Source organism: Brienomyrus brachyistius, chromosome 1 (assembly GCF_023856365.1).
Source record: "Brienomyrus brachyistius isolate T26 chromosome 1, BBRACH_0.4, whole genome shotgun sequence".
Taxonomy (NCBI): Eukaryota; Metazoa; Chordata; class Actinopteri; order Osteoglossiformes; family Mormyridae; genus Brienomyrus; species Brienomyrus brachyistius.
The window spans coordinates 8,844,292-8,867,100 of NC_064533.1; the positions used below are offsets into that span (position 1 = coordinate 8,844,292).

General features: G+C 42.1%; 1 protein-coding gene across 1 annotated transcript; it reads left to right on the forward strand.

The window, feature by feature from the left end:
- The first annotated feature begins 1,901 nt into the window (after positions 1–1,901).
- On the forward strand, positions 1,902–11,512 carry kitlga (kit ligand a). Its single transcript, XM_049017470.1, has 10 exons — positions 1,902–2,149; positions 6,033–6,140; positions 6,569–6,625; positions 6,815–6,982; positions 7,114–7,279; positions 7,794–7,856; positions 8,341–8,438; positions 8,525–8,619; positions 9,270–9,320; positions 9,520–11,512. Exons 1-9 carry the CDS (start codon positions 2,135–2,137, stop codon positions 9,295–9,297), a joined length of 798 nt encoding a protein of 265 aa, XP_048873427.1. The 5' UTR covers positions 1,902–2,134; the 3' UTR covers positions 9,298–9,320; positions 9,520–11,512.
- Positions 11,513–22,809: the final 11,297 nt, after the last annotated feature.

Here is a 22,809-nt window from a genome sequence, read left to right on the forward strand (position 1 = left end):
TTTTTCTGCATTTTTCTATCACGGCTACACGGCACAGGGAGAGTCATCAACCAGTTAAACTTGAAAAACATTTCTCCCGCCTAATTCCTTCTGGCCAGAGTGATGGCTGTTTGCTGTTGAATATAAGACCATGCTTTGTAGATTAACTGATAACCTTCCTTTTAAGTGATTGGAGAACTGCAGTGGCAATTATTATTTTCTTGTTCAAAGCGTTAATGTCAGGATCAGTGCTTATCTGGCCCTGCCCCATGTGTCGTGTCCCCATTTGACCAGCAGGTGTCACTGTTCATCCTGTTCCTGCCTCAGTCTTGTAGCCCCTCAGCCCCTAGAATGTTTCCCAACTTCCAGGGCTGCTGTGTGGCTTAATGGGCTAAGCGGTCAGCCATCATCCGGGCCACCGTTTGGTGTGAGTTTGAGGCTGGCCAAGAGAACATTTTATGTTAATATGATACATATGTATTCTGTTTACAGTCCCTTATACTTGCTCCCAGCTTGTTTTATATTTATATTCCCCGTTGTATTATATTCAGTTGTCCTTGTTTTAATTTCCCTTGGTGTTTGAACCTGCTGTATCTGTTAATTGTCCTTGCCTGCTCCTCGTTGCCACTAGTTCTTTATAGCCCACACCTGCCCCACTTTAGTCCTCATTTTCAGTGTATTTAAGTGCCTGTCTGTGCTCACTTCCTCAGTCAGTCATTCTAGTGTACCTCGTGTTGGTAGCTGTGTTTTAATCTTGCTCCCTGTTTTGTACTGATCCCTCTTTGTGGTTCCTTTAGTTAGTTCTTATTATTCCTGCTCTATTCTTGTCCCCTCGTGGTCCATTTGTTTTCTGTTTCCCCCATTTTCTGTTCTGTTTTATTAACAAACCCTGTTTGCTGAGAGGCACTCTGTGGATCGTCTCTCTCTTCCCTCCTTCGTCATGTCCTGCTGTAACAGGCCAAATCCTGTCTGAAGAGTTCCATGGAAACCGAATTCTTAAAGTCACCATTTTAATCAAAAGCAAGTTTGCAAACAACAACAGCATACAATTACTATACATGCAGCTGCTAAATGTTTTGCTGATGTAATTAAAAGAATAGATCGGTTTTCGCTTAAGAATGATGTATTTTCTGTCTTCAATCATTTGGCTGGATGAAAAATGGCCTGAAAGAAGAATTTTCAGAAATAGGAAAAATTTGGAAATTTCAGAGGCTCCAGTATGGTAACATTCAAAAAAGTTAATTCTTCAGCAAAATTTAGCCAAGTTTCCAGCAAGCAGGCACAACCCGGCTGGCAGTTGTGCCGGTAGGATATCGGCTGTTACCTGGGGAAGAATGGATGCTGGACCAAACCCCCAGCTTGCGGACCTAGAGCAAATATGCTATAGCTGCAATATCAGTATGATCCCATTGTGAAATGCGTGGAGTCTTATACACTGTACAGTTGAAAAGATGACGCTTATATTTCTGACGTATAATTAAATTACTGAATGCGTAACTGACTGACGAACAAAGGTTTCCACTTTCCTTCCTCGGTACAACACTTCCATACCCAGGGGCCACACTTCACCAGACGGGGGACACCACAGACTTTACAGCACAGTAAATGCTTTTTCCCCCCCATCGTAAATATATCGTTAACAAATCTGAATTACTGTCCACGATTGAAAGATGTCTGTCTAGCAGTTGAATTATAGGCCTAAATATGAGAGCGTTTCTAACTGCAGTGTTTTACTACAGGCTATAGTTTTGGGAGTGAAAGTATTTAAAGCGATGCATGAAGACAAGAGGCTTGTCACGGACAAAAGCTTAGGTTCTTCGTTACACACGGTATGAAATCCTGTTGGTGACACCGAGCTGGCGGAGCCGCGGACGGCGGGGCGGCTCCTCCGACCGGCATAAATAGCGCCCATCTGAAGGAGCCGCTCTCACATTCAGCTCAGCGCGCTGCCGCCGCGTAAAGCGTCCGTCTGCAGCTCCTTCGCTCCGAATGTACATTCATTAACGTCCACATTACAGATTTAACTCTATTTTTTTGCCTGGACAATTGCTGATAACGTTGGATATGTGCAAGCGGAATTATGAGAGTCCCATCCTACCAAACAGAAGTAAAATAAAATAAGTTTTTCACACATTGGATTAACTCCTCATTCCTTATGAAGAAGGCAAAAGTAAGTTCAAGCTTAATTTTTGCTCTCTTGCAATGTTTGCCAGCATGGTTATATATAATATAAGAATAATAAGCTATTCATATTTCTTTAAACTCCAAGATCAGGAAGGTTGGACCCTTTATTTCCGACTGAATTATCAATAACCATACTCGTGTTATTGCTAATTAAAGTTCCCTGACGCGTTTCTGTTTTAGCACTATAAAAGGAATCACGTACACATCGCCCAGTTAAAATGGATTTAACCGCGTACAACTTTTCGTGCGACTTGCAGGCGGATTGCAGTATCCAGCGGTGTTCATGGTCGGAATATGACAGAAACGGGATTAACGTGATCTGCGATCTGCGCCTCGCTGTTTCCTGTTTTTCTTGCGTTTCTTCGGCAGGTTGGAATACGCTTTTAGAGAAATGTGTGTTTGCACCACCGACGGAGATGCCTGTGGCAGTCGGGTTTAAGCGGAGGTGCCCCGGTCTGTAACAGTCTATGTGGCGCCCTAGGCGAGCATCGACGCCGGAGCCCCCAGTCGCCTACTCAGATGTTGGCAGTCTGTATCGCCTGTAGGATTGACCGCCCCTGGTATAAGCGGACGGTCGGTGTCCCGGTCTGTAACATAGGCTACATACTGCATGCATTTGAACCGACGGAGACGCATATATAAGGTCGGGGTCCCGATCTGTAACTTACATACTGCGCAAATGTCCTAGGGAGCTTCCCTAGATTAACCTGTTTTAAAAAAGATTTTATCGCATAATTGCTTTTGAGGCTCCTTTAAGTCAGACCTTAGCAATTACGCTGATTACATTACATTAGGGCAGAGCCGCTTCAGATCTCGGAAACGCCGCTGATCTTAAAGTCGCTGCGGTATTTGAGGAAGGCATGCCTTCTCATTTGCAGTGAGATAGTATCTTCCATCGTTCTGCTTTTTAATAAATATAATTTATTCATGTCATACGCCAATTAAAAGGACGGCACATCAAACAGCGCAGCTCTGTATAGAGTTAACATTCGGGATACGAAAGCACTTCGTGGGTTAAATTCTTACGATGACGCTGTACTCTGCACTGTTTGCTTTCTTTGTCCACATTCGGAGTATCTACATGCCATGCAGGCATGGTTGGACTCACAACACAAGTTGATAATTAAGTAACAAATCGGTTCAAAGCCTGAAGGCGTGTAATTATTTTACAGTATTAAAACCCGACACAGTTCGAAAAAGCTCCCAAGGCGAAATGTCCTTTGTGTCTGTAGGACTTTAAGTGTGAATAGAAGCTCACCATCCCGTTCAGAAGCGTCAGGATGCGGATGGTTGTTCAGGGTATTCTGCTTTTCAGTATAGCTCTAGTGTGCTGTCCAAAGATTTCGTGTGTAAGGTGACACGGCTGAGGAACAGACTGACTAGGAAGTAACTGACTTATTTACATGTTACGTTTTTAGCAGATGCTTTTATCCAAAGTACATTTTTGTCATAAAGCAGGGTCAGGCAGTCCATGGCGCTTAAGAGTCTCACTCAGGGGCCCAATGGTGGAATCACTCTGCTGACCCTGGGATTTGAACTTGTAATCTTTTGATCGTTGCACCGGTAGCTTCCGAGATAGGCTCCAGACCCCCCTGTGACACTTAACTGGACAGGCAGGTTAAAAAAATGGATGGATGGATCTTTCGATCATAGACACAGCATACTAGGAATGTAACGGCAAACAAAATTCACGGTTCAGTACACACTCGGTTGTGGGCACAATTATGGTACAGCGGGGAAAAGAGAATTTGTTTTGAAATTATTTGTTAAAACTGTAAACACAGCTGGGAACAGCTGTAAACCATAGGCAACGCATCTGCCTACGAGTCGGAATAACAAAACCTATGAGATGCTTCTTTGAACATTACAGAAATATCTAAAATAGATATAAAATTACAATTATAATGAAGTAGAACCCACCTAAATCCTGTGTTCTCTAGGCCTAATATTGAGTATGGTTGTTGCGATAAACACCCCAAAGTTTCCAGCAAAATATACAGGTTCAAAATAAAATAAGCTGAGCAAATATCATGGTCTTATAAACTGCTCTCGTTTTATGTATTATGTATCCATTTAGCGTATGTTACTGGTGATACCTTTTTCCTTCCTGTTTAAAGTTTAGTGAGTGCTTGACAAGGCTTCATGAATACATAGGAAATTAAAGTAACATCTGATTAGCTATTTGCGTTCAGTACAGTGACTGTCCCGTCAAACATCCAACTATTACTCATCTTTTCTGCTACAGCCTAGGAGTCAGGCATTTTTATTGAGGTCTCTCAAAGTAATTAGGACAAGTAAAGCACTCAAACTTTCTCTCTTTGAGGTTCCAGAGAATGTAAGGCATACGTTTCCTAGGCTCACATCAGTTATGCCCATATTTATCTCCTTGTAGTAGTAAAGATGTTCATGTATCCAGCTATAGTCCATCATAGCTTCAGGAAGAGGTCTGATACCTGTTCAAAGTTACCTCACACATGAAGGCCCGTGATGCTCACAATACCCATACCCATGTGTGCTATCCATTTATAATGACAACATTGTGTATTATGGGGACAGATATGAAAATTGAGGTAAAAACGAGTGAAGGGGTGTTCTTTCTGCACTGTGAAGGAGTGTCATCGATAATAAAATGACCAGGTAATGATATTGTGACCGATGACAGTAGTGAGCATTTTGTCAACTGTTGCATTTCAGCTGAGAATATTTGTATAACTCCAGGAAGTTTGTCAGGTACATTAATCCAGAGGTTAGATTAGCCCATCACTGTGTACAAACTGAAACTATGATTCCTCCGGTCACTGGAGAATTCAAATGAGGTATCACAGTGAGGCAAACATTTGAAAGACAGCAAAACATTGAACTTCCTTTAGTATGATTATTACTGGGATGATCTTGGGATTCAGTGTATAAAAATGGTCAGATATTAGTTAGTATATTCCATATAGTGCCACATATTCAGTATAAGATGTTGTACCATAACCTGGGATGGATATATCACATTCACTCTTTTGTAGATAATTGCATATGTATGATGAATAACAGGTACCCTGGAGTAGCTTAAGAATAAGAAACTTTACGCCATAAGTTAAGTTCTGATTTAAATTACTCACTAAGGTGATCCCCGAGTAACTTGAGGAAAATTGTGCAAAAATTCCAGGAAGAAGAGCAACAAATGTTACTAGCCTGTTAGATGAAACTAACCCTGATGAGTTGCCCATGAGCAACGTGTGTAACCTGAACTACTAAAATACACACAATACAGATATGTGTGGATTCCTGCTTTCATAAAAAGCATACAGGCATCCTTACTCTCTCACAGACGACGAAGCCAAAGAGGCAGGCAGATGCTTTCAGAGCAATGTGCGCATCAACTGGCGTGGAGTATGTTGGTTGCCACCAGCACAAACATGCAGGTCTTTCAGAGAGCTCACAGAATGCTCCATAACTGCAAGACAGCAGCGGTCTGTGAAAAGCATACACCAGGCCCTTGGTGGTCACATGACCTTCATATAAACTCCACGATTCAGAAACCTGTGGCCTGTACTACGAAGCGGGGTTACTGGTGTATCGGGGTAACGTGTCAGATTTAAGGTATTCTGGGCAAAATGTAAGTGAACGAATATGAAGTCCATTTAAACTGTGGTACCTTAAGTCCGACAAGTTACCCCAATAAGCCAGTAACCCCGCTTCGTGGTACAGGCCACTGTCCCTGCTGGGCTTTACGCTGAAATTGATTGTTTTTGTCATCATTTATTTTTATTTATTCGAAGCCCTTTGCTCTTTTATTTAATCCAAAATATAATTTATTAATCTATTATCACGGTGTGTATGGATAACAATGACAACAATGTTTCGCTACGCTCTTACAGATTTGGATAAGTGTCTGCATCCGTTTTATATCCTTCATCACATTTGTAACCAGTGTGAGTGAAATCCGAAGTCCCTTAACCGATGATGTGGACACGATCTCCATACTGGTAAGTGATTGTGCTAACATTAGTTTTGTATGCTGTCAGCATCATATAAAATAACAGGTTAGAAAAATGCAAACCTCACAGTATATGTGAGCATGACCAAACTGGTTCAGTGTGTTCCTTTAAATGCAGAAATCATGATTATCCGTCCTCTCCCATAGTCCAGATAAAACCACAATAACTAAGCTGTAGTCATGAATCATTTTGTTCATTTGAACCGACCATCATCTTAAAGGTGCTTTGATTCCCACGCTAGCATTTTAATGTAAATTGGTGATTTAATCAGTCTGTCGTTCCACTCAGAGGCACATTCTTTACTCAGTATGAATCGATCCAGTTACAGATAGCATAGAAAAAAGGTTAAATGTGTCACAACAATGTATGCGTGGATGGATTAATTTTAATGTAAAACCTTTTTCTTTGTTCCACAGAAACAAAATATACCCAAAGATTACAAGATTAAATTACACCACATTCCTAAAGAAGTGGTAAGATATGAAGACTGTTTTTTCTGTTTGTTTTGTACCATTAGGCTAAATTTGAAGTTAAAATGAACTTCATTTAAGTTTTATATCACAAGGTAACAATGCAGACCTTAATTAACCTGAGAATCCTTGTTTTTTTTAAAAATGTATTTCGAAACGTCTTCTCTTTGTATCGTTTCCGTTTTGTCTCAGAGTGGCTTGTGCTGGGTCGATCTCAATGTTTATCAGTTGGAGGAAAGCTTGAGAAAACTGGCGCAGAAGTTTGGAAACATTTCTTCTAACAGAGATAACATTGCTATATACATTCAAAATCTACAAGACATACGCTACAACATTGTTAATGTGAAAAGAATTGATCTGGTAAGTTTGCATGTTCGCCTGTGCTTCTCCCACAAAATGTCTTCTAAGGCGTATTTCAGGTTGTTCTTTTTGCGTTGTTTTGTGTGGATTGAGGATAAATACATCTGTGTTTCTTTTATTTGTATAAAAAGGACTCAATAATGGAAGATTTTCGTTGCCATTATAGAGATGTTACATGGCAAACAGCGGATTATTTTGACTATGTTAAAGATTTTCTGAGCGCTGCGCGCTCTAGAAGAGGAGATACTGCATGTGAATCTCCTTTCTGTCCTCCGACGACTCAGGCCATCGTAACAGGTAACGATCAGTAACAATGGAATCTTCTCCTCCACTTCTGCAATCTGTCTCTCGATCAGTCTCCTCTAGTCTGGAAGGTTTTTTTATTCTGCCCAAAGTCCACTTCCTTATCCCAGCCTGCTTGTAATGTAACCCTTTAAATCCAGCTACACAGGTATCTTCAGTTCTTGTCTTTCACAAAATAAAAGTTAAGAAACAGCATTAAGTTTGTCTTGCTAGCCATGGTCTTATGGCCAGTGTGTCTCGCAGTGGGTTAGGACACTATGCATCTGATCAGAAGGTTGTTGGTTCACATCCGGCGTGGGTCGGATGGGTCGGCGGAGTGGTGGGGTTGTAGCTTTTGGATAAAAGCAGGTGCTAAATAAATGAGAGAGCAGAGACATCCTCTGTGGAGGCTGGGCAGTCCCAGAGCACAGCCGGGCTGGTTATCTAATCACATGCTTATCCATGATTATCGGGAGGCCGAAATGGGTGGGTCTGTCAGTAACATTAACACTGTACATTTCCTGTCCAGAGCGTCTCTCCAGGCCCCCAGAAGCGGATGGGTGTGATGGACTGGTGCCAGGTTGTGGCCCAAGTAAGTCAGCAGCATCCAACGGAAAAGCGTCCAAACCCGAAGGGTGCAGTGAGCGCATCCATGATGTCATCAGAGGAAGAATATGAACGTGCCAGGAACTGGCCTTCTAGAAGGTTCCATGTGACTCCCTATATCAGTGAGGGCCTGGCAACAAGAGCTTACAGGGATAGGTTAAGGGGCCGTATTTAACGGCCATGTTAAGGGCCTGTTCTCACTCGCTCCCCCTGCATGTCACTAAATGACAGCTATGCCTTTCCCATGAAAAAAAAGTGGATCTCTGCATATCTCACATAAATATGATACCTTATTTTCAATATGTTGCTTTGGACCTCCTCTGGTCAGTGAAGGATTCACCAAAGGATTCACCCGAATTAACCAAATTTGGCTAATACTAGGGAGTATGAATGGGACAGGTTCCTGGTTCTGACTGGACTGATTCTTGCTCTGTGTGATTCTAAAGTCTGGCTTCTTTTCTCAATGACAGGAACAGAGCATCAGTACCTGCCGCGGATATCAGATAAAGGTCTCCTGTTACTGCTGTTTGTTCCCCTGGCTGTAGGCCTGCTCTGCCTAGCATGGAAGGTAAGAACCTTTCGCAGTGACGTCACAGACGTGCATCTCAGCCATGCGGCTCCATCTGAGCTCCTGTCCCTGTCCTGATGTTACAGATATGCAGAAGGCAAAGACTTGCACCTGACACAGATGCTGAACGTGGAGCACAAGTCAAAGACCCCACTGCAGATACCGAAACGTCTGAGGAGAAGTAAGGAGCGGTTATTGGGCATGTTTGTGGGGATGTTGAGTGTGTTCGAAGGGATCTTGAGTATATTTGAGGGGATCTTGAGTATGTTTGAGTATGTGTGAGAGTATGTTAACATTTGAGTATGTTTGAGCACATTTGTGGGCATGCTTATGTTCGAGTATGATGAGGGGATCTTGAGTATGTTTATGGTCTTTGTCGCATCCATATGTGCACTTTCTGCTCTATTTACAATTGATCATTCAAGACGATCTGTAGTGAAGGTCTTGCCTCAGTCCCTCCCAGACCCCCCCTCTCCCTATGTCAGGAAAAGATTTACAGGATATTAGGAATTCTGGCAGAAAGCAGGTGATGGATGTGTTTTCTCAGTTATTCAGTTTATCATTTTATCATTTATCATCACTGTGTCAGACTGTCAGGATTTAAGCCCCCTTGAATCGTTTCCACCTTTTTTTATGGAAGGAAAATTCTGACGCTGCCCCTGGGCTTCACATTTTCACAGGATGCCAGAACCCGCCTGAAATCTTCTTTTAACTGCTGTGGATATCCATACCTACAGCTATATATCTTAGCTATATCTGTATAACAACATTTCATTTTCAGCATTTCATTCTGCTCTCTTTCCCTCATTCATTGTCCGTTTACGGTTCCAGAATAACACTGAATGTTGACACAGTGTAGGATCTCCAGGACAGCAGCGTTTGGTAAGAAACATTCAGATGTTTGTATATGTATAATATACGGCAGCATTAGTTCCTGATTCCTGTCTGCTGTTCCTAACTTAGGGGACCAGTAAGCAAGGGGGACTGTCAGACGACAGGTTATCAATTAAAAATAGGGTCGTGGCCTAAGGAGCCATTTTTAGCCATTTATTGGTGCTGTATCCATGCTGGTGTTCTGCAGGTCGGGATCCTGAAGCACTTGTTCACACAAGAAGTAATATTCAACCTTTGCCTCTGAAGTAACTGAAACATCGTCACACGGACTCCTGGCGTGATCTGCTTCTTTCCAGAGACAGATGTCATGATCACTGAGGTGGAGAAACACGGTCAGTCCAGAAAATAAACGAGAGTGCGGACCTACTGTTGGAACATGTGGCCAGCATGTGGACCCAGCGTGAGAGCAGGAATGGGGCTTCATGCGGTGGATTTCTAAAAAGCGTCCTGGGAAGAGTCCGAAAGATGGACCCATTTGCTGCTGAGTAAGAGGGAGAATTCTGTAGGAGCTTCTCATGAACATCTCACCAGCCAAAGGAGTAACATTTTACTAATGAACAACTTACCTGTTCCATTGTATTTGCACTTAAAAGGTTTGCGTGGGTCAAGGGAACAGCATCCATCGTGGATATTAAAATGACCTTTAAAAAGTTGTAAGGAAAAGGCGCTTGACTACCTCCAGTGAACATTGTCATTATTCGGTTTTTGAAGCATATGTCTTCAACAGTCACAAAAACAAATGTTGGAATATGTCTGTACACACTATAGTGTGGGCTTGAGGTTGAAATGTCCTGCTATATTATTATTATTTTTTTAATGGAGAATATTGCATTTATATAATATGCATTAATTTAATTTTTTTCTTTATGTCCCTCTTTAAAAAATGTGAATTTCAAGTTACCGGACATTCATACAAAACTGTCATTCATCTATTAACATTAACAAAGCTCTGTTTCCTTTTGAGGGGCGGCATGGTGGTGCAGTGGTTAGCACTGTTGTCTCACACCTCTGGGACCCGGGTTCGAGTCTCCGTCTGGGTTACATGTGTGCAGAGTTGGCATGTTCTCCCCATGTCGTCGTGGGGTTTCCTTCGGGTACTCCGGTTTCCCCCCCACAGTCCAAAAACATGCTGAGGCTAATTGGACTTGCTAAATTGCCCATAGGTGTGCATGTGTGAGTGACTGGTGTGTGAGTGTGCCCTGTGATGGGCTGGCCCCCCATCTTGGGTTGTTCCCTGCCTCATGCCCATTTGTTCCGGGATAGGCTCCGGACCCCCCGCGACCCCGTAGGATAAGCGGTTTGGAGGATGGATGGATGTTTCCTCTTGGTCTAACTGGGTTTTATCTTGGAAGCTTAATCAAGTTGTTTATTATGAATGTAATTATTTGAAAAAGATTTTTCACTGCACACAGGTAATGCACAGCTTCAGAATGTACTAGCTTCAGGGAAGCCCTTAAATGGCCCTTGCTGCCTTTGAAGCAGACAAGAGATGTAGGCTTGCTTAGCTGAGGAAACCCCATCAGCTGAGGAAGCCGCATCACCTGAGGAATCCCCATCAGTTAAGGAACTCAAATTATCTAAGGAAACTCCATCAAGCCGAGGAAACCCCAACAGATGCGGAATCCCCATCAGCTGCGGAACCCCCCATCAACCAAGGAACCCCCAACAGCTGAGGAAACTCAATCAGTTGAGGAGGCCCCATTAGTCAAGGAACCCCAATTAGCTGAGGAAACCCCATCAGACAAGGAAACCCTATGAGCTGAGAAACACTCTGTCAGCCAAGAAACTCCTACCAGCTTATAGGAGGCCCCATCAGCTAAAGAACACCGATTAGCTGAGAAAACCCAATCAACTGGGGAACCCCCATCAGCCGAGGAACCCCCGTCAGCCGAGGAAACCCCGTCAGCTTAGCATGGTCAGATCTCGCTTCTTGCTGAGCTGTTAATTCTTACTGATGTATCTCCTGGAGACACAAAAGAACTCTTACATAATCATATTTCCATTGTATACCAAAAGTCCTGTAAATCAATAAATGTGTAATACACTACAGTGTTTGTAGTTATCTGTTTTTATTATTTAAACCAGTGCACAGTCTCAGGAGTGATTCAGGGTTTCATTTCACTGCATGTTGTCTGTGTATAACTACGCATGTGTCAAATAAAACGTCTTGATCTTCTTGATCGATGTACCTCTGTTGGCGCTGTTGAAACAGCAACACATAAGTAGAGCATTAGATAATATCATACAATATCGCACACGTCTCCACTTGTTGCTGTTTTGCTAGTCTAGTCTCAGTAGAAAACATTTGTGGAATTTTGAGGAAATGAGAGTTTCCCGAAGCTGGATGCTGGTTTATGCAAATAACCTGAAAGTCTTCTAGGTTGCCAGGTTCTGCAGAGTTAAATGGGGTATTTCCAATACTTGCATCATCTGGCTGAATTACAGCTCTGTCAAAACACGTATGTGCGCATTTACCTAAAAGTCTGCTTTGATGTTACGGTTAAAGATTACTGATATCCTTTGACTGCTCTCCATAAAGAAGCATTTGGTTTATATAAACAAAATCATATAATTGTCATTCCCATAATAAAACATAGCAGAACCTTTTGAAAAACCAGAGTATGTCATCTGTTGCAGTTCACAGATACAAATTGATCTCCAGCAATCAGACATTTTGATATTTGCTGATGTTGTCATGAATTTAAAAAAAATGGTTTTAAGAACTTTATAGGAGAGTTTGAGGAATCTCCTGGATCCAGCTATTGAAAGTGCCACTGAACGTGGGCAGATAACACAAAAACTCTATACCTTGGTGGGGGGGCGGAGCATCAGTACGGCCTGGAATGCCAGGCCTGTAAACGTTTCACGATGGGGTGAGAGGAGACTGTTTTTAGGTGTAAACATCTCAGATCGGGTGTCATCGCTGGAGCCACAAAGCCAGCTAATGATAGTTTGTGTGGTTATGTGGTCACGCCTCCTCTTTCCATCTGCTTGGAATTCATGAAAAAAAGATGTTATTTAAAATTTATAGTTGAGGCAAGGCATGTAGGGCTGGAATTAAGCCTGGAGTTGGGATTGGCAGACAAACGTCAGTTAAAATAAGGCTAATTAAGAAGGACTAGAAGATGGGTTGTATGTCCTGCATTACAGATACCAGGCCCGGCACAACGTCGTTCTGTTCTGAGAGCTTCTACTCGTAAACCTGCCAGCGGCAGCAGAGTAGGAGTTAGCCGGCTGCCAACACTCTCTTGCTATACGTGATAACTGAGTGCATCTTATATCTGCACGTTTTCATGAGAAAGTGCTTACTTCAAGCTAAAACGCATGCTGGAATATAAATGCACTGAACAGAGGTGAAACCAGATGAATTCAGTCAGGGTTATGCAGCTCGGTTTCTCTGGGGTGTGACTCAGCTACTTCGAATGCTGTCCCTGTGATTTGAAAGTCACTGGTTTAAATCCCACGGTGAGCAGACTGATTCCACTACTGGATCCCAGAGTAAGGCCCTTAACTTCCAATTGCTCCAGTACTTGGCTGGTCCTACTTTTCCTCAGAAGTGAACATCACCATCGATAAAAGCATCTGCTAAATATGTTAAATGTAACTGTCTGCACATTTTATCAAAAAATCCAGCCCTTCTGGAGCTTAGTTCATAAGGTGAGCAGTTCTAAGGTGATTTATTTCTCCGCTCAAGCTTAGCTGGCAGGGTGGGGGGAGTCTCCAGCAGTTGCCCTCCCCCCGTACCTCTGAATAAGAGGTTGGCTGGATATTATGCAAATGTCTGAGAAATAATTCTATGAGTTGATTATTCTGCTTAGAATTTGCTCTCAGGCGTGATGGTAAGTGTGAATCACAGCGAATTTGCACACGCTTTTCTCTCTCAAACATACATTCATACTCAAGTATACTGAAGAGCATACTAGAACATACTCACAATCGCTTACCAGCCCAATCTAATTTCAGTACAGGTGAGTTTATGAACGTTTTAAGATTCAGTTCTTACACCCACTGATACTGTTACGCTCAGCGGTCACTTTTTAGTATGATCTGTCCACCAAAATGAAGAGCTCATTCAAAAGCAGCTACGGTAAATTTTTAAATAACTTAAAAAAAACATCAATCACACAAGGGCTGGAACTAGAGGTAGGACAAACGATTAGTTGGTGCTGTTCGTTAGGGTCACGCCAGGGAGGAAACTGGAGGGTCAGGCAGGACAGAACATGACAGACTTGAAAAGAAAAAATCAGTAAAATTGCAGTGACTGCTAGTTTTGTTTCCTATTACAAAGTAAAATTGTTTTTGTAAAACTCAAACCCCCAGTGCTACAATATCCAATGAGAAAGCCTGATCTCAAACCAGCTGACAATCACAGTCCTTGCGATGTGAGAATTGCACGCGAATAACATAAGATGTTGATATTAATATAGCATATCACCCTATAATATACTAAAGCAGTTTTTTGAATTCAGTACAAAATACCCTGCCTTACGTTGTGATGTCATTCGGCGCTGGTACCAGTTTTTACACCAGTGGCAAACCAACACCTTTAACACAGCTCGTCAAAACTGGAAGAGTTCCTGGAAGTAAAAGTGTGTTGTACTTGGTTCTTGATTGGTGCCCCTAATACAGTGGTTTTTGAATGTGGCCAGGAGATCGTCAGCAACAGAATAGTACTGAATTTTTAGCCTGTGGTGTGGAGGCCCTGTGTTTTATATCTACAAAAGGCTTAGATAAAATTTTGAGAAAACAATATATATACATAAATATGGATTTTTAAAACATCATGTTATTATAAAATGTCTCCAAGCCATGAAAAGTATCGACCCCCCAGCAGCAGAGAGCAAACTCTTCCCATGAGAGCCTGTCAGGCTGCCAAGTGCTCGGCTTATACTCGTGTGAAAAACTGGCTGGGCCATCGTCTCCTGTTGCCTGCTGGAATGGCAGCTGGGACAGAAACTGCCCCAAGTGAAGTAGGCGGCATGCATGGCTCAGCGTGGCTCAGCGTGGCTCAGCGTGGCTCAGTATGGCTGAGTATGGCTCATTGTGGCCAAGTATTTAAGGATTGGCCTAAGACTTGCTGAGCATGGCTAAATGAGGCTGAGTATGGCTATGTATGATGGAGTGTGGCTGAGTATAGCTGAGTGTGGCTGAATGTGGCAAAACATGGCCAAGAATGGCTGGGCTATACTGAGTATAGCTGAGCGTAGCTGAGTATAGAAGAGTGTGGCTGTACCCCCAGCCTTTGCAATCCACCTTGCACCTTCATGTTGAGCCCCCCAGACTAACACACAAGTCAGCTTCTAACAGACCATTTGCTGTGTTTCACATGCTAGGAAAGTAAAGCTGCTATAAAGATGTTTTGGAAGCTTTTATGTTGTGTCTGACCTGAAAATGACTGAGTGCAATAGGAAACTTGTTGACATTATTCACTTACAGCCGTATGTGATCAATTAGTTAAGCAATGCAGTACATGCATACTTTATTCCCAAACTGAAATTCGTTCATTTGACTCAAATTAGCATGTACTTTATAGTCGTATTTAACTTGTGAATCATTAAAATTACTTCAGATTTTGTAGGCTGTGCGTGATGCACAGGAATTCTTGGAATGAAAAACCTTCCATATAGAAGAAACGTCAATTTTGGAGAATGAGGACGTGAACATTCCTGGAGGCCAAATGACCATCCCCCCCCCCCCAGGAACCACATTTTACCGCCAGGCATGATAAATGCTGTCCGCTGTGAAAATCATGTGGATTTGCTAAAGATCTGCTTGCTGTTTTCTTCTAGAAACATGCGATGGGCTTTAATGTCCTGGCTCCCTGCCGGTCATACCATCCGCTGGGCCAAAGCCAAGTCATTTGAGATCACCATTCTCCCTGCGTGTTCTTCCCTCTTCACCCTCCTCCTCCTTTGTTAAAATTCAAGCCACCCTCAGCTCAGCACAGAACAGTGCATTTTATGGCTCGGAACATATTCATGCTTCAGTGTGTGCTTGATAGAGCGCCACATTTCTAGAGAGATCGTATGGATAATATTCAGGAGTCCTTTATCTGTATACAATCAGGTCAGTGCTATCTGTTTGTGCTCCAGCAGAGCAAAACGACCCGCAGAGCCTCCAGTTGTCCGAGGCTGGCTTGAGAGATGCAGATGTGGTCCCAAATTTGCTCCAGACCTCGTTTTGGTATTTGCTGCAGCTGCCCTACCTGGGGTCCCTCGATGTCCTCCAGGAAGACATACAAGCCAGTCCCCGCTAGCGCTACAGTAGCTGCACCCACCGCTAGAGTCTGTCAGCCGACGCAATTACTCCCAATTGCTTCGGCCTGCCATCTGCAGATGAAAGGCTGTCTGTGGGAGAAGGTGCCGGCAGGATAGTAGATCACAGCCCACGCACCTCACCTCAGGCCTGCTTGCATTCTAACCACACCCTCAATTTCAAGCCAGGGTCACAGGGTGGGGGGGGGGCAATGCTTCCCCCTCTAACACCCTTGATATCAGGCCAAGGCAGCAGGGCTCGGGGTCAGTTGGCGAGGCGCTTTTCTGAATGGCCTGGCAATAAACTGGAACGATAAGAGCGACCAGAGGTTCCTGCCCTGGCTGGTGCAGGCATATGCACGAAAAAAGGTGTAGCTAACTTAAGGTGCCAGCAATGAACGCCTCTTTATGACCAACGCGAAGAGGTTGCGGAACAAGCAGCTTCTTAAAAGGCAGGTTTCTGTTATGCTCAGCACACAAAATTGCTGGAAAACTGGAGGAAGTCTTAAATATACGTTAAAGGAGTAAAGAGTTCAGTATGAAAACCTCTGTGTGAAAAAGCAACAAGCTGAAAAGAGGAATGTGTTATGTTATTTCGAAGAGGATAATTAAGAATGCAAGGCATACATTTGACAAGCAACAAATGTCTGAGATATGTGTATCTGCTTCATGCAGAGCTCTTTTTCGATGTAAATTTGCATTTTGACATTTTGAGGTTTGAACAAGGTCACACTTCCCAAACCAAAATGCTAAAAACCTCGATAATCGCCCGGCCGAGGCCTCAGAAGCGAAGCCAGGTGAACCTGATTGACTGGCTCTTGGCCAAGACGGCTGAAGAGTGCTTACGCTGATACTTATACGTGTGTTTGAACATGAAAGGTTGAAATGAATTCGAGGCATCAAAAAACACACTCTGGAAAAACAGGACAATATTTTTGCTGAATTGAGGTTCGCTGTGAAGACCTGTTATATCTGCATACGTAACTCTCCTCTAAAGTGGACTCAATAATCAACGGAAGTTAATGTGCTTACAGTAACTGAACTGAGATACCGATCACTGAACTACCAAAACAGAGAAAACATAGTCCAAGAATCTCTGGACTGATTGCGTACAGATCATCATCTATCATTCTCACAGATCATTATCTATCATACTCACAGATCATCAACCATCATACTCACAGATCATCTATCATACTCACAGATCACCTATCATACTCACAGATCATCAACCATCATATTGATGCAGCTTCTTAGCAGTATCAGAGCTGGGATTCCTGTTTCATGAATTGAGGTTGTGGGCATCAAACAAAATCTCAGTTTCCTAAAAACTACATTGTATGGAGTGTATGGATGTAGGGAACATTGAGATGACTGTGGGTGCTACAGAAGCACTGCTAGACACTGATAAGTGCCCTAGAGCAGCATTGATGGATATCAGCTGAGAAAATAAACTAGGACGCGAGGGACAAAGAGGTTACGGGTTAATCCACTCCTCATACAAAAAAGTCATCAGCTCACACGGATAAGTGAGCCACCCATAATGTATAAGCCAAACATTCCAGGAAACCGCCCAGGCTGATCCTACTCCCGGTGGTCCTATGGATTTGTGGGTCAGCAGAATACGTGATGAACCTCCACGTCCAGGGCCAATGTAGGGAAGTGTCATACTGAATGACACTTATCCAAAACCACTAAGATCAAAAATATTTCATTCATCCATTTGCAAACATTAAAATACTGTCATCATTTCTTTATGTCCTTCACATGCAAGAGAGAAACCTGCCAAAATATCAAAACAACACCATAATATTACTTTCATCCCTACTCACCCACCCTCCGCCACGCAATACTGGTGAGCAGGAGCCGTATTATGGAAATTTTGATAACACTTTGTATTAAGCAGTCATCATAATGCATTATAGATATGTTCATAATGCATTATAATGCAATCATAAAGCATTATAAACATGGTGATATAATATTTATCAAAAGGCATAACGCATGATAGCCATGTGTGTTATGCATTATGAATGCTTTATGAAGCTCTCATCTATAATGCACTATACAGTAGATGCCTTCATAATGCATTATAATGGTGAGTCCTTCTCCTCTTGGAGATTGCATGTTACCTCGGTTAAATTGTTCGACATATTTGTTACGACCGGTGATAGACAGGTAGGCAGTAAGCAGGGAAGAACGAGGCAGGCAGGTGAGGATTCGGTACATGAGGGTTTATTATGGGGAAATTCAGGGCAGACGGCAACAAACATCAATGACAGAACTCAGACTAAATATGCAGAACATACCAGAATGATAGAAGACAGCTGGGCAGAATCGAGGAAGCACACATGGTTGATCAGGGGGCGTGACGCACATGAGGGCTGGACGTGTCATGACAATAGCGGGCTGAGATTTTTTTTGCTATGTCGACCACTTCACTTTGAAAATCTCCTTGACTGGTATAACTGGTATAATTAATTAGCATTATTTTTTGGTAGAAAAGAAGGCAGCTGAGGAACAACAACTTTTTCCAGGATATTGGAAATGAAAGGAAGATTTGAGATGGGTCTATAGTTTCCTAGGTTCAAGATTTGATTTCTATGGGACAGGTCCAGTAACAGCTATTAAGGTTTTTGGAGCATATCCAAGCCTAAGAGACGAGTTTAACAAGTTTAACAAAGTAGTGCTAATCAGTGGTGCAATCTCCTTACGGAATTTTGTAGGAATTTTGTAGGAAGGCTAGGAGAAGATTTGCAGGAGGAAACCAAGCTCAAAAGTTCTGATTGTTTTATAAGAAGGAAATACTGAAAGGTGTCATTCTCAGTAGGAATAGGACTAGCAGGAAGTTGGTAGCTATATGTAGCTGAGGATGTTAAAAATGTAATAAAGTCACTCGTAAGAGCTTGTGTGACTTGCGAGGTTAACAATGAAGAATTCTGTGTTAAGCGAGACATAGATTCAAACAGGAATTTAGGATTGTTTTTGTTCTGATATTGATCTGGAGAGATACACAGACCTAGCAGTCGCTAGTGCATGTCTCTGCTTAGAGAGGCTCTCTTTCCAGGCCGATCTGAAAACTTATAGTTTAGTTGAGCACCATTTGCACTCTAGCTTGCTTAAAGCCTAAGTTCAGGTTTCCTATCTCTTCGGTTTATATTCTTAAGTGGAGCTACAAGATCTATAGTGCTGTGCAGCGATTTCACCATGTTCACGATTACCTGTTCACTTTCACGCAAGGCTTCAGATGTAAGGTTGAAGGACTGTGGAAGTTGGTTGAGAAACATTGTTGTAGGTAATGACTCTATGGGACGTCTAGTCTGTACTTTGGAGCTGGAGCCGAAGGGAGGCTATACTGTATATCAAACGTTAACAAGTAATGATCTGAAAGCAGAGGATTCTGAGGCATAATAGATACGTGTTCTGCCAGGATTCCATGGCTAAGAATAAAATCCAGGGTTCTAAAGCTATAACCACTTATAAGACACTCTTAGGTTGGACTGAAATGCTGCAGTAGCACCGCCACCGTTGCCATTTGGTCGAAGATTATGCTTATAACTGTATTCAGCTGGAGTAGATTAATTTAATGGCATTAATTAATTCAGTTTAAGCCAGGTCTCAGTAAGGCATAAGGACCGAGACTAAAATCAGAAATCATTTCATTTACCTATAGGAGCCAGTGATCTTACATTTGTCTCTAACTGCTATTTGCCTAAATGAGGTCCTCACCCTAGTAACCATGGTAACCAAACAGTTAAGATAGGATCTGCAAGTCAAGGCACTTTCTATAATACTGCCCCAAGTAACGATATACACTATAATCACATTGATTACATTGATGCTTCACATTCAGTGTGTGTGGTCTGAAGAAGACACCTATGGGATTCCCATGTGCTGAAAGCTCATGAAAACCTTATATTAGAATGAACATGCAGAACAACGTCCTGCTTGAATCATGTTGATCCTCTTTCTTATAAGTAATATCTGTACAACCTACAGATCAAAGTTTTTCACTTCTATCCCTATTATAACGCCTTTTAGCAGTGAAATTGTGTTATCTCTTATAGATGTGGAAGAGCATCAAGCTAAAAGATTTTCAAGGAATGATTGGACCTACTTCTGATAAATGTGCACAAACATTCAGGCTGAGATGCAGGTCTGTCTCCTGATTCAGACACATTCCCATGGAAAAAGAGATGGAAATGACAGATAAAAGCAAATGATATAATGATGGGTGCCAAGGTTAGCCCGGCATCTTTAGGAAAGCTGAATTGATTCACTGAGCACTGCAGCCCTGCAGCTCCAGTGGGATTGTGGACAAGAACATGCAAAAAGTGTTTAATCAGGTATGATGAAGTTTCCACCGAATCCTGTGAAGGCGTTCAGAGATTAGGGACATCATTATGGTATTAGTCTGCATTGTGAGTGCTTGGAAAATGACAAGCAGTTAAATAATATGTTTTCTCAGTATTTATCCAGGAAGAGCCTCAGTAAAACTGGCCAAGGCTATTAAACACACAAACATATGAAAATAATTAGAGCCTTCCGGACTGTTTATGTTTAGCAAAAGTTGGCGTTGTCTGTATAGCAAGTCAAACATGCGACGTAAACAGCCTAAAGTGGAGCTCAGAGACAGAACGACTGCACAAAAATGAGCGAGTTCAGACCCAGCGGTGCAGTTCACTATAGTGGGGAAATGAAGACTCCTTTTCCCTCTGCTGTTATGCAATATTATGCGGAATATAGAACTACGCAACACTAAGAAAATTTTATTTTTAGAATAACACTAAAAAAATGTAACCTGCAGAAGGTAATGTGACCAGCAGATAATACAACTTTGAACCTTTAAGAGTTTGCAGGCCAATTACTGTTGCACCATGTAATCATATAAGTATGTATTCGGTTTGCACTCTAATTAGCTCCGAAGCTTATTATGCCATAATTAACTCTGTAGCTTATCAGTATGTTGAAGGCTATAAAAAATAATTAGCTTTGTAGCTAAGTAGTGTATAGCCAACTGAAACTGTCAAGGCTTATTGCTGTAGTGTCTTTGAAGAGAAGGGAATCCCGTGAGCTTTGATGTTGCTCATTGCCACATATATAAAAAATCTTGTAGAGACGGTTTCACCACAATTATGTTCACCTGAGGTACAAAGCAATAAAAGGAATGATTGACAGTCTTATCACATAGGGGCGGGGAAAACGAAACCTCATAAGGGAGAAAATGATGGTGGTGAGTAGGTGAGAGAAAGAAGGGGATTTGCAGGCCCTGCTGCTAAGAGATACGGAGAGTGTATAAGTATAAGCTATAATTAGAGACACCTCTGCAGAGCGCCCAGCCTTGGTTGTGCCGTCGATGTTGTTGGTTGTACCTTTGTGGATGCAGTAAAGGCTGAATCTGCAGATCTACACAAGCGGCTCCTGACTCCTGATTGACCGTGAAGGGAAAATCACATCACTGCGATCTGGCTCCCATTTTGAGGAAGGTAATTAGAAGCTACCGTCACCCCTTCACGTTTGCGAGGGCCAGGGGAGGACGATGCCCCCAAATGTGAAAATTCGCAAATAACACTGGCCCCACGCAACCTCAGTCCATAACAGTCTGCTAGTCTGAGCGATGCCATAAAAAGTTATTACCAATTTATAAACAAACAGTACTTTACCGCACACTTGAATTTCTTTATCACTTCCCATCTAGATCTTTTTATATAATATACAAATCACCTGAAATATGCCACTCTACTCCTGTATGCACTGGGAGCACTACGATTTGGACCCATTCGTAAAAATTCTAAATAAATGGCTCTGATAAGTTTTTTAAGTTACTATGACAAATGCAAGATTCCATAGCTATAATAACAGCTAACGATCGCACACACGTGTGCTTGGTTGCCAGGACAAAGATGCACAGCCTACCCAAGCCAAGGTGTGCGCATCCCAAATTCTTTTTTTCTTACACTATCAAATATCAAATAGCACTAATATTTTTGTATTATATGATTTTTCAGTGGGGTTGTTTTTGCATGTAATTGTTCACGGCCAACTAACAAATAACCTGGAAAAATGGCTGCATATGTAGAGGGTTCAGGTAAGAAAGGGGACGATCAAATGTGAGGTCATCGCTGTCTGTAACAGGCTTTTTGATGGGCATCTAATGTGGTGTGCAGCCAAGTTACTAACTGCTGACATATTGTACTTTTACTTCCATGCAGCTGGATTAAGTTTATAAGGCATTACAAAACAGATTAAGTGCAGTTTCCATAACAGAAAATAGCAATTACAGATTATGTTCACATGTGCAGCCTTTAAAGTCTGTGAGCTCATTTCTGTGCATGCAGTGATCAAAGACTGAAAAAACGCAGTGGGTATTGATGTTTCTCAGGTTGTGCTCAGTAAAAATCCACTAAAATCTGCAGTGAAGAAACATGCAACCAGGCAAACAAGACCAAAACTGCACAACTGACAACATGTGACTACCCACGGTAGAGGCTGGATACTGGTCATTTCATAAATCTGTGTTTAGGACCCAAGTCTCGGGAAAACAATCTTAAAGTATTTTCACACGAGAAGTTTTTGACATGATTAGTTCAATGAAAATAATAAAATGACTGATCTCAAGAGTAGCGGTTCACATCCAGATAGCTTAAATGAATTAAACATTCGAAGTAAATAAAGCTTTCAAGGTTTATTCAGGGTGTAAGGAATCAGTGTGAAGTTAGTCTGGATTTTTTCACAGCAAATACAAAATGACACATTCCTGCCTGTAAACAGACTTTCGCTCACTGACAAGGAAAAACGCAGCACTGAATGTTCCAGAAAGAGCCTTGATCTCCGGAGTGATTGTGGAACAGAGGCATGCCAGACGGACAATAAAAAAGGAAAAAGACACTCGTGGTCTTTTTAGATTAAATTAAACGTATCAGAAGCTTTGGCTTAACAAATCGTGTGATTTATACCAAAGAGTGAAAAACAGGCCAAACAAATTGCCAGTTTCTCATTTCTGAGCAACCTTCAGTTTACATAGAGTAACCTTTTGCTATATTTTATAATAATGAATTAATGCGAATCTGTACCAGCAATCCAGCCTGCACACCAATGACAATTACTGAGAATTTCTAGACACATGTTTATTATACACATTTAAACGAGACTGGAGGCTTTCATTAGCATGTGTAAGCACACGCAGTCACATGTACACACGTTCACACTCCTCTGCTTATTTG